Source organism: Hippopotamus amphibius, chromosome 8 (assembly GCF_030028045.1).
Source record: "Hippopotamus amphibius kiboko isolate mHipAmp2 chromosome 8, mHipAmp2.hap2, whole genome shotgun sequence".
NCBI lineage: Eukaryota > Metazoa > Chordata > Mammalia > Artiodactyla > Hippopotamidae > Hippopotamus > Hippopotamus amphibius.
This window is the reverse complement of record NC_080193.1, coordinates 82784636-82798495: the sequence shown is the minus strand read 5'-3', so window position 1 is coordinate 82798495 and position 13860 is coordinate 82784636. Positions and strand designations below refer to the sequence as shown.

The 13860-nt window shown below is 40.9% G+C and overlaps 1 protein-coding gene across 4 annotated transcripts in view; it reads right to left on the bottom strand.

The window, feature by feature from the left end:
* The window catches only part of DOCK10 (dedicator of cytokinesis 10), a 261399-nt gene that overhangs the window by 138761 nt on the left and 108778 nt on the right, over positions 1-13860 (bottom strand). For all 4 annotated transcript variants that reach the window (XM_057744533.1, XM_057744534.1, XM_057744532.1 and 1 more), the window contains exon 2: positions 9668-9787. In XM_057744533.1, coding sequence (XP_057600516.1) covers positions 9668-9787 — 120 coding nt within the window. The remainder of the gene's footprint in view (positions 1-9667; positions 9788-13860) is intronic.

Below are 13860 nucleotides of genomic sequence, written 5' to 3'. Positions count from 1 at the left end.
AGCTGCTCTAAAATACTCTAAGTCTGATGGAAAGTAAAGGGGCCCAAAGTTTAGTTTCCCATTTAGTTATACCATTGTCCCACTAAGATCAGTACTCTGTGGTATAGTTCAATCACAGAGTGAATACTGAGCTGGTTTAAGAAGCGTTTTTTTTCTTTTTCTTAATAGTAGGTTTCTGGAAGGTGAGGTCAGGTGTCCAGTAATAATAATCACATGACTACTTGATTTGTGATGCCACAGAGTAAAGATTAGGGTCCCAAATACATAGGCTAATGCTCATATTCGATGTATGAGACTGGAAATTCATTCAATTGAGGTAATAAAAATTAGTCATCTGTCCAATGGTTATGTGTGATTTCTGATGACCTCTAGTTATGAGATGATGTTGATTCTTTACTAAATAAGGCAGCCGGGGCTGAATCATACTTATGCAATCACGCGATAAATCTAAAACAATATTTTACAACATGCACATCTAATACTTTGCACAGAGTACACAGATACAAGAAAAGGAATACATGTATAATACCATGCTATTAACCTCAGTTACAGTTTGTCATAATGCTGGAGAATTTGCCTAAAAAAGCAGAAGGCCTCCATAAAACTGCAAGAATTGTAGTGCTTCTACTCATTTTTAATTTTTTTTCATTTTTTAAATTGAAGTACAGTTGATGTACAACATTATATAAGTTACAGGTATACAACATAGTGATTCACAATTTTTAAAGGTTCTATTCCATTAATAGTTACTGCAAAATACTGATTATATTCCCTGTATTGTACTATACATCCTTGTAGCTTATTTATTTTATACATAACAGTCTGCAGCTCTTAACCCCCATCCCCATCATGCTCATTTTAAATTTCTTTCATGTGTCTCTGTTGAAGCAAAAATAAATCGATCAAATAAGAAAAAAGTATACAGTCATATTTGTTAAGGGTATTAATATGGTTACAAAGAATTTCTTTTCTGAGAATTAGATGCTTTCAGACCACTACAAATTGCCTTGGCCACAACAGACTTCCTGTTCTCTTTTATAAACCCTCTGGTCGACAGTTAGCAGAGTTCAGCAGCATGAGACGGCACTGAGACGGCACTGGAGCTCAGCCGAGCTCCTCTCTTGGTGAGAGAGTCTTAAAAGGGGCCTATTGTCCAGAGATTAGGCATTTGGAAATAAAAACTGTCCTTTTATTTATGAAAAGAGGTGTGCAGGCCAGCATTTGTAGTTTCGGGTCCATGACATTCAGACATCCTCCACTGCAGCCCTGACACTTTATGGATCCTTCTACTCTGCAGTGGGTAGTCTTTGTGGCTTTGTCACAGCCACCATTCTGCTGGCTAAAACGACAACAGAAGACTTCATTCCAAGCACATAGGGGCCATTTCTCAATTGGCCAAAGGCCACTGTCAAAGTCTAAAAAAGAAGTTGCTTTTCCCATCTTGGAGCTAAGCAAAGCTCTCTCTGACAGTATTGTAGATCCCAGATGCTCAAAAAAGAGGACTAAAATGATGGTGTTTAGAGTAACCCTTCAGTCTGAGCTTTAGAAGCCAACAAGCCTCACACTAAGGACTATTAACTAACACTTCACGGTCAATTCTAATGTAACTGTGTGTTTAAAAGTAATCTTCACCTAAATTTCTCAAATTAAAACACTGATATTGCTTTTTATCCTAGTAGAGCAGACACATACTACATTTGTTGCTTGCAAAAACATTTTTTTATCCCATTCAGAACAGTATTATGATTTTATTTTTTTTTAAATACATGAGAATTTCACATTAATATTTTCATTGCGCTTTAAGGGAAAGGTCCCTCTTGTTTTGCTGAAGTTAAATTGAATGGGAAATGCACAAATTGTGAGCATTTGCCCATAAATGGACCCTAGGCATCATCCAGCCAAGTCAAGCATGGTGACTCACCCATCATAGTATTTAAGTACACAGGGAACTTTGGAGACCTGTTTCAAGACATTTTACTCTTGGACAAGCAAACCACTGAGCAAGTCACTTCCCTTCTTTTTCTATGCTTCATTTTCTAGGCTCCAAAATGCATCTCAACTCCTCCAAGGAGGTAGGAACAAAACATGTTATGCATGGAAAAGTGTGAGTATTAATAGAACAGGGGTTCCAACAATAGAAAGATAATTATTGCACCAGAGTCTCCCCTTGGCAAGGACTGAGAGGCTGTGGTCTAAGCTCAGTCTCCAAGGAAGCACAGGGAGGAAGCCTGCTCCATGTGAGGCCTGCAGATATGGTCCCATGAGGAGCAACAGGCCTAAGACATGAGCCAAGCCACCGCAGCCAACCAGCCATGGCACCTTTTCCTGTGGCTGCTCACATCCCTTCTTCTGTGCTGGGCTCACTCCTGCACGTGCCTTGCCCGTGCTCCTCCTCCTCTCAGAAAATCCTTTTCTTTCCTTGTTCTTTCCTGATCTCAGGTTTGATATAGATGCCAACTTCTTTTGAAAATTCTCTCTAATTCATCCAATATATATCTTCTCTTCTCTGAACTATGATTTACTGTCTGTATCACCCATGAAGTGTCTGCAGCTAAACTATAAGATATTTTAGACCCAAAAGCTCTGCCAGTGATGAATTCAGTCAGTCATTTTACATGTGTGTACTTTAGTAGGTAAGCAAGCCACATTAAATTTGCTTTGGCAATACAATATATCTATAAATGAAATGTTTTGCCATGTTATTTGTTGCATCTCTGGTATATTTTGTTATTCTTTTTAAAGAGTGAAGTACTTGAGTGCAGACATGTTTTTATGAATTTTTTGGTATCCTGTCTCTGACCATCTACATTACCCCTATTTAATGCCCAGAACAATCCTTTTTTTTTTAAATTAGCAGTGCTATTAAGATATAATTGACATGCCATAAAATTCATGCTTTTAAAATGAATTCAGTGGTTTTAAGCCTATGCACAGGATTATGCAATCATCATCACTATTTAATTTTAGAGTATTTTCATCACCCTCCAAAGAAACCCCACATCCACTAGCAGTTACTTCCCTTTCTCTCTTCTCCCTAGCCCTAGGCAACTCTAACCAGCTTTCTGTCTGTATGGATTTGCCTATTGTGGACATTTCATAAATGGAATCATACCATGGGTACTCTTTTGGGACTGACCTCTTTCACTTAGCATAATGTTTTCAAGGTTCACCCATGTTGTAACATGTATCGGTACTTCATTCCTTTTTATGGCTGAATAATATTGCATTGTATGGATATACCACATTTTGTTTATCCACTCTTCAGCTGATGGACATGTGGGTTATTTCCACTTTGAGTTATGAATAATGCTGCTGTGATTATTCACATAGAAGTCTTTATGTGGACATATATTCCTAGCACAATCAAGTCCACAGCAGTCTCCACATATCCTTACTGAATTGAAGTAAGCTCTCTAGAATCCCTTCTCTGCAATATGACAATGGTACCACTCACTGTGGGATTCAGGGAGTTAATATTTCCCGCAAATATTGTACCTTATTTTTCTAAGAAGCACGTGGCTCAGAGCATGCTGTTTAGACAGAAACTCTAATAACAAAAGTCAAGGTGCTTATGTTTGATTTCTTTCATTACATTTACTCTAAATACTTGAACAAGAGCCTTTCCAAATCTCAGCTTCATTAGCTTGTAAACAAGAGGAATATTATAACTTAGAATAACCTAGTGTGACAAAGACATTTACTTAGCTTTTAACTTGCAATCACAGTGTTCTTGCATGAACACCAAGAGCCATTTAGAGTCTGCTTTTCAGGCTAAGAAGTCAAGGATTAAAAGGAGATTGACATTCCAATAAAATGTTAGGCTGTGTCTCAGTAAGAGATGCAAGAAGAAAAAAATAAATGCTCACAGCCTTTCTGCTTTTCCATTTAAAAGATGCTAAGGTCTTTCTACTTCCTCTCACAAAATGACCCATGTGGTTGAGCCTGGAAGTCCCCATGTGTCAGTTGCTTTTTTACAGCTAAAAACATTCTATGAAAGAACAAATGTTAAGAAAGCACAATTCACGAAGTCTTGATAATAAGCCATGAAAATTGCAGGATGCATTCACTGGAGACCCCTGAGACTCGGATCCTGATATCAAGAAAGGATTTGAGAAGATCAAGTTAATCCTCTCGACAGGCTATTTCAGATGTGCGATGTAGACCTTGGACTTTGAAAATGCCACTGACTGGTGTTGAAAGTCTAACCTTTCAGGTGGAAGCACTGCTTCTTGTTCATGTTGGTGTCCTTGCTGTCTACAGTGCAACTCACGGAAGGTGGGCAAGGAAACCGAGTGCAAATAGACCAGTGTGACTGGGGTGGGCAGCATGGAAATACAGGTGATCAGGTGGCCCTTCCGCAGTGTCAGTATTGCTTTCAGACCTCTGAGCTTTCTTCTTTAAGGTTTTTACATCTCCCAGAAATGATGCCATTTCAGGCTTTCTCTCTCTTTTGCTCAGCAAGAAACTCATTTCTGGCTTTCTCACTTTTTTGTTCTTCTGTTCTCTATCAGTTTCTCCTTCCACTGAATCACTCCATGATATGATTCAGTGTGTCCTTGAAACTGTTCCTTAGCTCTTGTTTTCCTTCCTTACTCTCCTTGCGTATTTTGTGAAGCCACAATTTGGTGACTAAGTTCTTTATTTTTTGGTTTTAAGCTTCTATTACTACCAGCTTCAAAAAGAAAGATGAGAAGAACAAGAGTAGCAGATACAATTATTGAAGGAGTACATGTTTTTGAAATGAATGAGTTAACAAATGCATCTAGACTGCTTATTCCAAGTAATCACTACCATGCAAGCAGTAGAGAAGATCACATTGCTTGCTCCCAGAACCCACGCACCGGCGGAAGAGTTTCTACCTCATGGGCCAAGAAAGAGGAAAATGCTTCTACTTTGGTTTCTTAATCTGGAAGAAGACGATTTGATTTTAATGTTCAACAATGTTTATTGAATGCCCATGAGCCAGACGTTGTGTTGGGTACTTAAAATATAGATATGAATTGATTTCTCCCTTGCCTAGTAACAGAAAGCAAGTGAATAAGTACATGGTGTTACAGGGAGAAAATTAGCCTTTGTTGATAGCGCCTAAGTGCCAGTCACTGTACCAGATGGAACGAGCCGCTGGAGAAGGGGTTCATGATATTGGTGCTGTTTCTTTAAGGTGATATGTCAAGTTGTGTCACAGAGGAAAGTGTCATATTAATGATCTCAAGCAAAGCCAATGACTTCATTCTCTTTATTCTCAAATTTCATTTCGGAATGGACTTTTTGGTTCCTAAAGGTACCCAAAGTTATATTCTAAAGTAATTACCTACATGTGTCTGAAAGACAACTCATGAAATATTCATTTTCCACCTGCTTGGTGCCAAGTGCCAGTGGCTGCGGGTCTCGCCATGATCAAGGCAGGGACATCCCTGGCCTGCTCGAGGCTACTCTCTGATGGTGAGAAACACATGACAGGAGTAAAAAAGCAAACCAAGATCTTTCTAGGTACTGGTAAGTGTTATGAAGAGAAGCAAACAGGAGGATGTGATAAACACAGGGTGGGGGTGGGGTAATGTAGGTTGGGAGTCAGAGATGGCTCTTTGAAGAGGTAGCATTTGAACTGAATCATGAAAGTAAGACATGAACCAACTGTGTAGGGGCATAAAGGCCCCACAGAGAGGGTGGGCTGCGCAAACTCACGGAACACAAAGAGAGCTAGGTATCTGTGTAGTGACCTAGGGAAACAGAGCTAGGAGGTAAGGGCTCAGAGATGGTCAGGAGCCAGGTGAGAAGCTGGATTTGACTCTAGAAGCAATGGGAAACCACTGGAAAGTTTTAACTAGAGGCATGGCATTATCTGATTTGTATTTCCAAAAGCTTCCTTTGAATAAATCAAAACAAGGCAAAGAAGGAGGCAGGAAGACCGGTTAAAGGCCACTTCTGGGGATCCAGGCCAAAAAAGGATGATGATGGCTTGGGCTAGCAGTGTGAATGGAATATTGCCTTAGTAAAAAAATCATCTCCTTTAAGGGGTATCAAGAACCGGATGAAGCCCATTTCTTGTTATTTCTTAACCATAAGCATTCTTAATCATCTTTAGTTTTCATCCATATTAGGGCACACACTCCTTAAGCACAGGGCTTTTGCTTTTCTTGTCAGTGTCTAGGAAGTGCTGCTCTATAGTCAGCACCTCGTGGGTGCTGAATAAATATTGATTAAACAAACCAAGTAATGAATCACGTCTGCTGCAAGTGTGGGTGCTTGGTAACGTGGAAGCACAGAAGGGAGCTGGATTCTTCCATCCAGAGGGCACAACTGGAAAGGACATTTGGAGGGAGGGTGGGGAGTTTGGGGCCATTCCCCTCCTTCCATCCTGAGATGCTTTGGTACTGGAGTGCCCACTTAATTACTACTTCCCATTGGGTGAGTGGGGGCTGTGCGCACACATCCCAGAGCATCCTTATCCGTTGCTCAAGAATGGGCCTGGGAAATGATACCCTAGTCAGATGAACAGAAGCCTTGCTGTTGGTGAGCAACACCCCTGAAATGTGATGCAGGCTGTGGAGGGAGCAGACAGTGGCAGAGGGCAGTCAAAGAAGGGCTTTACTCTACGTGAGAGGAGAAAACCCCAAAAATGAACACGGTTGTACTGTGTAGCTGGGATCTCCAAACTTCTTCTGTAAAGAGTCAGGCAGTAAAACTTTTAGGGCCCTCTCTCTGTGCTGCAATTACTGCAGCTCTGTTGTGACTCTACAGCTGTATCATGAAAGCGGCCATTGACTATAGGTGAATGAATGGGTGTCACTGGATTCAAATAAAACTTTATTTATGGATACCAAAATCTGAAGTTCAAATAATTTTTAAGGGGTAATAAAATATTCTTTTTTCCTTCAACTATTTTACCATTTCTATGAAGAAAATAAAACAAGGTACTCTTTTAAAAAACATAAAACTATACTTAGTTCACGAGACACACAAAATTAGGTAACAGGCCACCCAAGAGCCACAGTCTGTCAACCCCTACTCTGCAGAGTAGGAAAGCAGGAAAGCACGCCATCTGAATATTGTTCAAAAACTGGCAACTTTATGTGGTAATAATATTCAATACTATCCTTTTGTTTCTCAAAATATAATTTCATGCAAATGAAAATTTAGCTGTTTGTCTAATACAATATTTTCTGATAATAGGTGGCCTCAAGTATCTCTTGAACACCTGCTAATTGGGAACTATGCTCTCAGCTGGTTCCCAGCTTCCTCTACACCCTGTTATGTGCTCTTCATGAGGAGGCCAGGTGAGCTTTTAATAATATACACCAGGTCACTTGTTCCTCTTCTTGAAACACTCCAGTGATTTGCCACCATGCCTTTCAAATAAGATGCAAATGTTTTATCTTGTCCTTGCCTGACCTCAACTCTGACCACTCTGGCTGTCCATCCATACCGCTCTTTAATTTCAGAACTCTCCAGGGCCTTTGGAGCTGCTTCCTGCAGCCCCCAACTCCGCTTCCTTCCTCAGGATTGAGCAGGGTTGGTCCTCCTTGGGAATTCACAACTCAGCTCAAATGCCAGCTTGTCAGAGGTGCCCTTCACCATCCAGTCCAGCTCAGTTCTTCCCCTTGTTATTTCTATTACATGGCCCTGTGCAATCTTCATAGAACTGGTCTTTATACAAATTATCTTGATAATTAATTTGTTTACTTTTTTTTTTTGCCCGATTCCTCCCATCAGGAGGTACGCTTCATTAAAACAAGGTAATTTCTGTCTAATCACTGCTATCTCCCCATTCTGAGATTAATATCTAACATTCGATATTAAATCATATGTTTGTTGAATGAATAAAGGAAGGACATCGTGTGAGGGGTGACAGAATGTGACATTGAGAATTGCTAGTGTTTCACCCCCGTTGGAAATGAGGGTGACTGTGTAAGACAGGGTGGGGGGTCGGGTCGGGGAGGAAGACCATGGCCTTGAGAAATGGGCAAGAAGCAGATCGTGGAGAAGCCCTCGGGAAATGCTGCGGTGTCTGCCCTTTGTTTTGAAGCCAATGGGGTGGCCACAGAAGGGTCTAAGCAAGCCCAGGATAAAGGGATTCAGTGTATTTACTGGATGTTTACATTGGGAAAATACGGAAGTATTGATATGTTATTATATGCTCTGTTTGCTCCATTAAGGATAGCAAAGGACACAGAGTAATCAGACCAGCCTTAACTTAAATGAGTGTGGAAAGATGCCAAAAAATTAATTCAAATTCAGTACAAATGTTACATGGATCTACATGCCTCCATTCTCTCCTTAAGCTGGGAGAACTTGGAGTAGCTTTTGACATATTTCTCAATAACAGAGCTAGAGGAAAAGGGGCTCCAAGTGTCAATTTCTTTGTGTGTGTGCTGTTTGACAGAAAGAGACTGCTTCAAGCCTCACCTTTGGTCTGAAAGAAAATGAGGATGTGGAATTAAAACATAAAACGTGGTTCAACTTTGTGCTTGCAGTTCAGGCCCCGTGGTCTTGTCCGAGCACGGAAACAAGATTTCTGGCCGAGTAAGTCTTTCTTAAAGTGTGTCAAATACTCAAGTGAGAGACATTTAAAAGTCTGAAAAACAGACTGGAAGAGTTTCTTTTTTCCCACCTACAAATCTGTCTCCTTTTTTCCAACTCAGTACTTGGAACAGAAAATTGTTGACTTCCAGATACCTACTTTTTTTATTAATCCAAAAAGCAAGGGGAAAAAATGGACCTTTAGAAGCCAGAAGCCAGATCTGCCCCAGAGATAAGAGAAGGAATGGAAGTTTGAGGCTGTTTGAGGAAGTGTATGCCCTGGCACCCCAGCAACTCGCCAGAGGCTTCCACGGACAATGGCTGTTTCACAGGGTTACCTTGGAACTGCCTTTTCATCTCCTTTAAGACGTTCATGTTTGTGATGGCTGAGACTACCTTTCTCTTAGAAAAGGAAAGAGAAAGTTACCATCTGCGCACTGAGATCTCTGTTTATACAGATATTCCCTAACAACTGAAACGTGCTTCAGATGGAATGTCTGGAACATGTGGGTGCGCACCACGCATGATTTTCCTGTGCTTGCCTCCAAAATGAATTTCCTTTTCATTTATTCCCACTACCCTCTGGAATGTTCTGTGTGCCAGTGAGCGTTGTCCTAAAGGGGACACATCTCAGATCACAAATCCTTCCGTGAAGATGCTCTTGCCTACCTTTCCTTGCCTACAAGGCACAATAAAGGACAACCAAGATGAATCATGATTTTTAAGAACTGCATCTTTTGTGCCAAGAGATTCCCACCTCTGCCATTGGTTGGTTTCAGCTGCTCGGAAGCTGTTAGTTATAAGCCTAAGGGAGGAAGTGCTCTGTGAGGCCAGGTAAGGGGTTAGAAATCCAGGTATTGCCAGGGACACAAGTACCACCTGAAGCCAGGCAGCACCCCATGCCCCTCCCATCCCACGTGGCCACTGTATCACTGAGCCTCCCATCTTCCAACTGTAGAAGGCCCTTGGGCACTTTCTATTGCCAGCTATGGGTTTCCTCTGTGACAACGGTGATGTAGGGTGACCACAGGAAGAGGGCTGAGCTCCCCAAACCTATAAGGGAAGACAGCAACCCCCATTTGGGAGGATCATCCATTACCCTGTAGGGCCCTCCTAAATTTAGATGACTTGAAAAGACAATACTTACTGAAAAGTCGTCACTGGGGAAGAATAGGAGATCTCGAAGGGGATCATTCTGATAGGTCCTTTCAAGTTCTTCAATGACAGTTTCATAATCCAAAGGCTCGAGAAGCCTGGGCTTTTCTTGCTGTAGACAAAGAAAATATCATATTAACCACTGACACAGAGAATCTTGCTTTTTCTCAACATCTGGCTGGATTTCATTTCTTAGAATTACCAAAGCTTTGACATTGTGCAATCCTTCTAAGGGAATTAGAAACTCCAGGCATTTGGGGCAAAGCCACATAACTATTATTTTCAGATCTGAAATAATATGAGAAGATCTTGAAATACCTGACATCTCACGCAGTAATTCAAGCTGTTGGCACTGAGCCCCCAGGGCACATTGTATTGAGCCCTGCCGCATCCGCAGAGTAGACATTTATGTAAACTTGATCTTTGTCAGTGTGGAGAAAGGCCTTCTCCCTCCTTGCTATGGTATTACGATGATCATCATTTTTGGTGAATTAGAGACTTCCTTGTGAGATCTACTTCGGTCTGTTTTAAAACAATGTCTCCTTGCTAGCAATCAAAGTAGCACAGACTCTCTCAGGTGTCACTGAAACACGGATCCTGTGTCAGGATCAAATGTTTGGCTCTGAGCCTCTTTGCTGATATACAGAGAAGTTGGGTAATTCTCTAGTAGAATTGAACAACACAACTATTATGGACACAGTGTGGTGAAAATGGAGACGAGTCTGAGAAAATAGCCAGATAACCAAACACATTAAATCCTAAAGCTAAGGGGAAAGGCACCTCCCTCAAAGAAGCTGCCCAAGAGATAAATGCTAGTGGGAGAAAGGAGGTTGTTTCATTCTACAGTTGATATGTTTATTCCAAACTGTACAGAACTCACCAGGTGAGAAAGATGAGGCCCCAAATAAAGAGTAAAATACTACAGAAGACCAAGGACACAGTCTAAGTCCCCTTAGCCCTTGGATGAAGCATTCATGCAACCTAAATAAACAGGGATCATTGTTTGCATTATCTGGGGGCTCCTGGAAGCTGGAGTGGTCACCATGAAATCTGCATGCTAAAGTGATCTCATAAGTAAAAAAAACATTTTTTCCCCGTTCATGTGAATGATATCAACAGACACTTTCCCACCAACCCCACCCTTTCCCACTCTGCAAAGCACACAGATTTAGCTTCAACTTCCAAACCCTTCTTTGGAAGATCTCTGCTGGTAAAGCTCCAGAAACTGTTATCGACATTTTAATAACTGCTAATGAGCTCTTCAAAGTAGCAGTCTGTGTTTTTTCCTACCATAAAAAACAAAACAAAACAAAATGTAACATGGTGGGCCAACAAGTATTTCCATGTACTTTCTGCATTAAAACAGAACAAAACCAAGCCCATTTTACAAATGCTTAAGTAAACTGAGGATGATGAAAGGTGAATACTCTCTCTCTGGAAGGGCCCTTCAATTAAGACTGTTGATGTAGCAAATAAAAATACAGGACTTCATGCAGAATTTGGAGAAAAGAAGGAATTCCGTTGCCCAAGATCATCTATTTAGTGAAAGCTGTTTTCAGAGACACTATGGCATGAAGGGTAATTGAAAAAAAGCCCTTCTTGTATCCTTTCCCTGCCTTTTGATATGATTATTCTGTTTTAGACTTCTTTTAAGTTCCAATTCCCTATTTTCCCAGGCAAAAATTAATTCCAAGGAGCACAGATTGATAGCTCAAGAAGCAAATGCAGGCTCCAGACGTTTGCTTTGGCGCACTTATTATTTTTTAGTTGGCTTGGAGTGTCTTTGAGTGGTGGTATTTCAGTCCAGGTCAGCAACAGACCTCAGTAGCCTATCACCTCTTGCCCTGCAATGTCACGTTTATTTTATTTTATTTTTCACTTTTTATTTTATATTGGAGTACAGTTGGATAACAACGTTGATAGTTTCAGGGGTACAGCAAAGTGATTCAGTTATACATATACATATATCTATTCTTATTCAAATTCTTTTCCCATTTAAGCTGTTACATAATATTGAGCAGAGTTCTCTGTGCCATACAGTAGGTCTTTGTTGGTTATCCATTTTAAATACAGCGGTGTATACATGTTAATCCCAAACTCCCTAACTCTCCCTTCCCCCATGCTTTCCCTCTTTACCATAATTTCGTTCTCTAAGTCTGTAAGTCTGTTTCTGTTTTGTAAATACGTTCATTTGTATCACAATGTCACATTTATAATGTATTACCAGCTGCCCCAGTAAGCCTTCAAGTCTGAAACACCTGGCTTATTCTGGAACCTCTTTTTTCTGCCTAATATCATGTTTGTGTATGAAACGCAGCAAATAAAACAGAATGCATTGTAAAACCATCAGGAAGCTCTTATCTGTCATCAAGTTGGTTGGTTACGCCTCTTTTCCTCACTGTTTTTTCAGCCCAAGTGTCTGATGTCCTTCTAAAAACAGCTCGTGATGTTACTACCAACACTTTCCCTTTTCTCCCCCTTCTTCACACCAACATGAACAAGAGTGTGACAGTGTGGCTTAGTGTGCTTTGCGATTTATATAGGTTTAAAGGCAAATGACATAAGGATGTTTTAGAACAGTGGTCCCCAACCAGGGACCAGTTTCGTGGAGGACAATTTTTCCATGGACCGGAGTCTGGGGGTATGGTTTTGGGATGATTCAAGCACATTACATTTATTGTGCACTTTATTTCTATTATAATTACATTGTAATATATAATGAAATAATTATACAACTCACCATAATGCAGAATCAGTGGGAGCCCTGAGCTTGTTTTCATTTGCCACTCACTGACAGGGTTTTGATATGTCTGCAAGCAATTGATGTATTATGGTCTCTGTGCAGTCAGACCTCTCTGCTAATGATGATCTGTATTTGCAGCCGCTCCCCAGCGCTAGCATCACTGCCTCAGCTCTGTCTAAGATCAGCAGGCACTGGATTCTCATCAGGAGGGCACAACCTAGATCTCTTCCATGTGCAGCTCACAGTAGGGTTCTGACTCCTATGAGAATCTAATGCCGCCGCTGATCTGACAGGAGGCGGAGCTCAGGGGGTGATGCGAGCAATGGCAAGCAGCTGTAAATACAGACGAAGCTTCCCTCACTTACCCGCTGCTCACCTCCTGCTGTGTGGCTCAGTTCCTAACGTGCCATGGGCCAGGATAGGTCCGTGGCCCAGGGCTGGGGACTCCTGTTTTAGACGGCTTGGCCTTCTACAATCTCATTCTTACTATCATTTAAATTTCATCTCCCATCAGTCGAACACTTGAGCATTAATAAACAAACCCAGGTCAAGGGGACTTTCAAAGAAGATCTTTTTATTTACGTATTTATTTACTACTTATTTTTTTTTTACTAGGGCCCAAACTCCACCTAAAATTATTCCCACCTAAATTAGTACAATAGGAAGATCAGAGTTCACAAGTCATGGGTTATCAATAAAACCACAGGAAAACTAAGTCCTAAACTCTCCTTGATAACACACAATAAATGACATAGCCTGTAAGCATCTGTTGGAAGGTATATTTTTAGTTATTCACCTCAGGCTATGACATGCCAGCCAATTAATGAATGAGATTTATTAAGCTTTTGCTGTTTCAGATGCTGCGCTGTTATCTTGACATGAGTCTGCAAAGCCTAGCAGATCTGCTTCATATAATTTTTTAAGTTTTGACCTCTGGCAGATAAGTGAAGTTCTATCTTTCCAGGGAATTTGTTAAATAGTGTGCAACATTCAAGGTACAATGTTTCATAATTTTGTGAATATGAGGTTTATAAATAAAAATAACAGTGATATCTTCCATAGTACCTAGAGCCTGGGATTTGGCAAAGCTGCATGGTGCATCTGTGATGGTGGGAACCCAGGCTATGCAACCAGTAGTTCTCTCTGGAGCAAGAGAGCTGTCGGGGCCGTGTTTTGGTCAAAGAGACGTGTATACAAGGATGATGGGATCACTTAATTTTTCACTACTGCCCCTTACAGAGACATTGAGTGAAACTGGGAACTGAGCAGCATTGATTTACAGCTTTACAACTGCTGGGTTGTCCCTCCTGAATTTAATGTGCCTCTTTCTTTTGGAAATGCACCAGCTGGGATAAGCCATGTGCCAAGATTACCCTGAATTGGACTGGATCTTTATAGTGCTTTTTACTCTTACTCTTTTTCTCTCAAATGAGTAATGAATT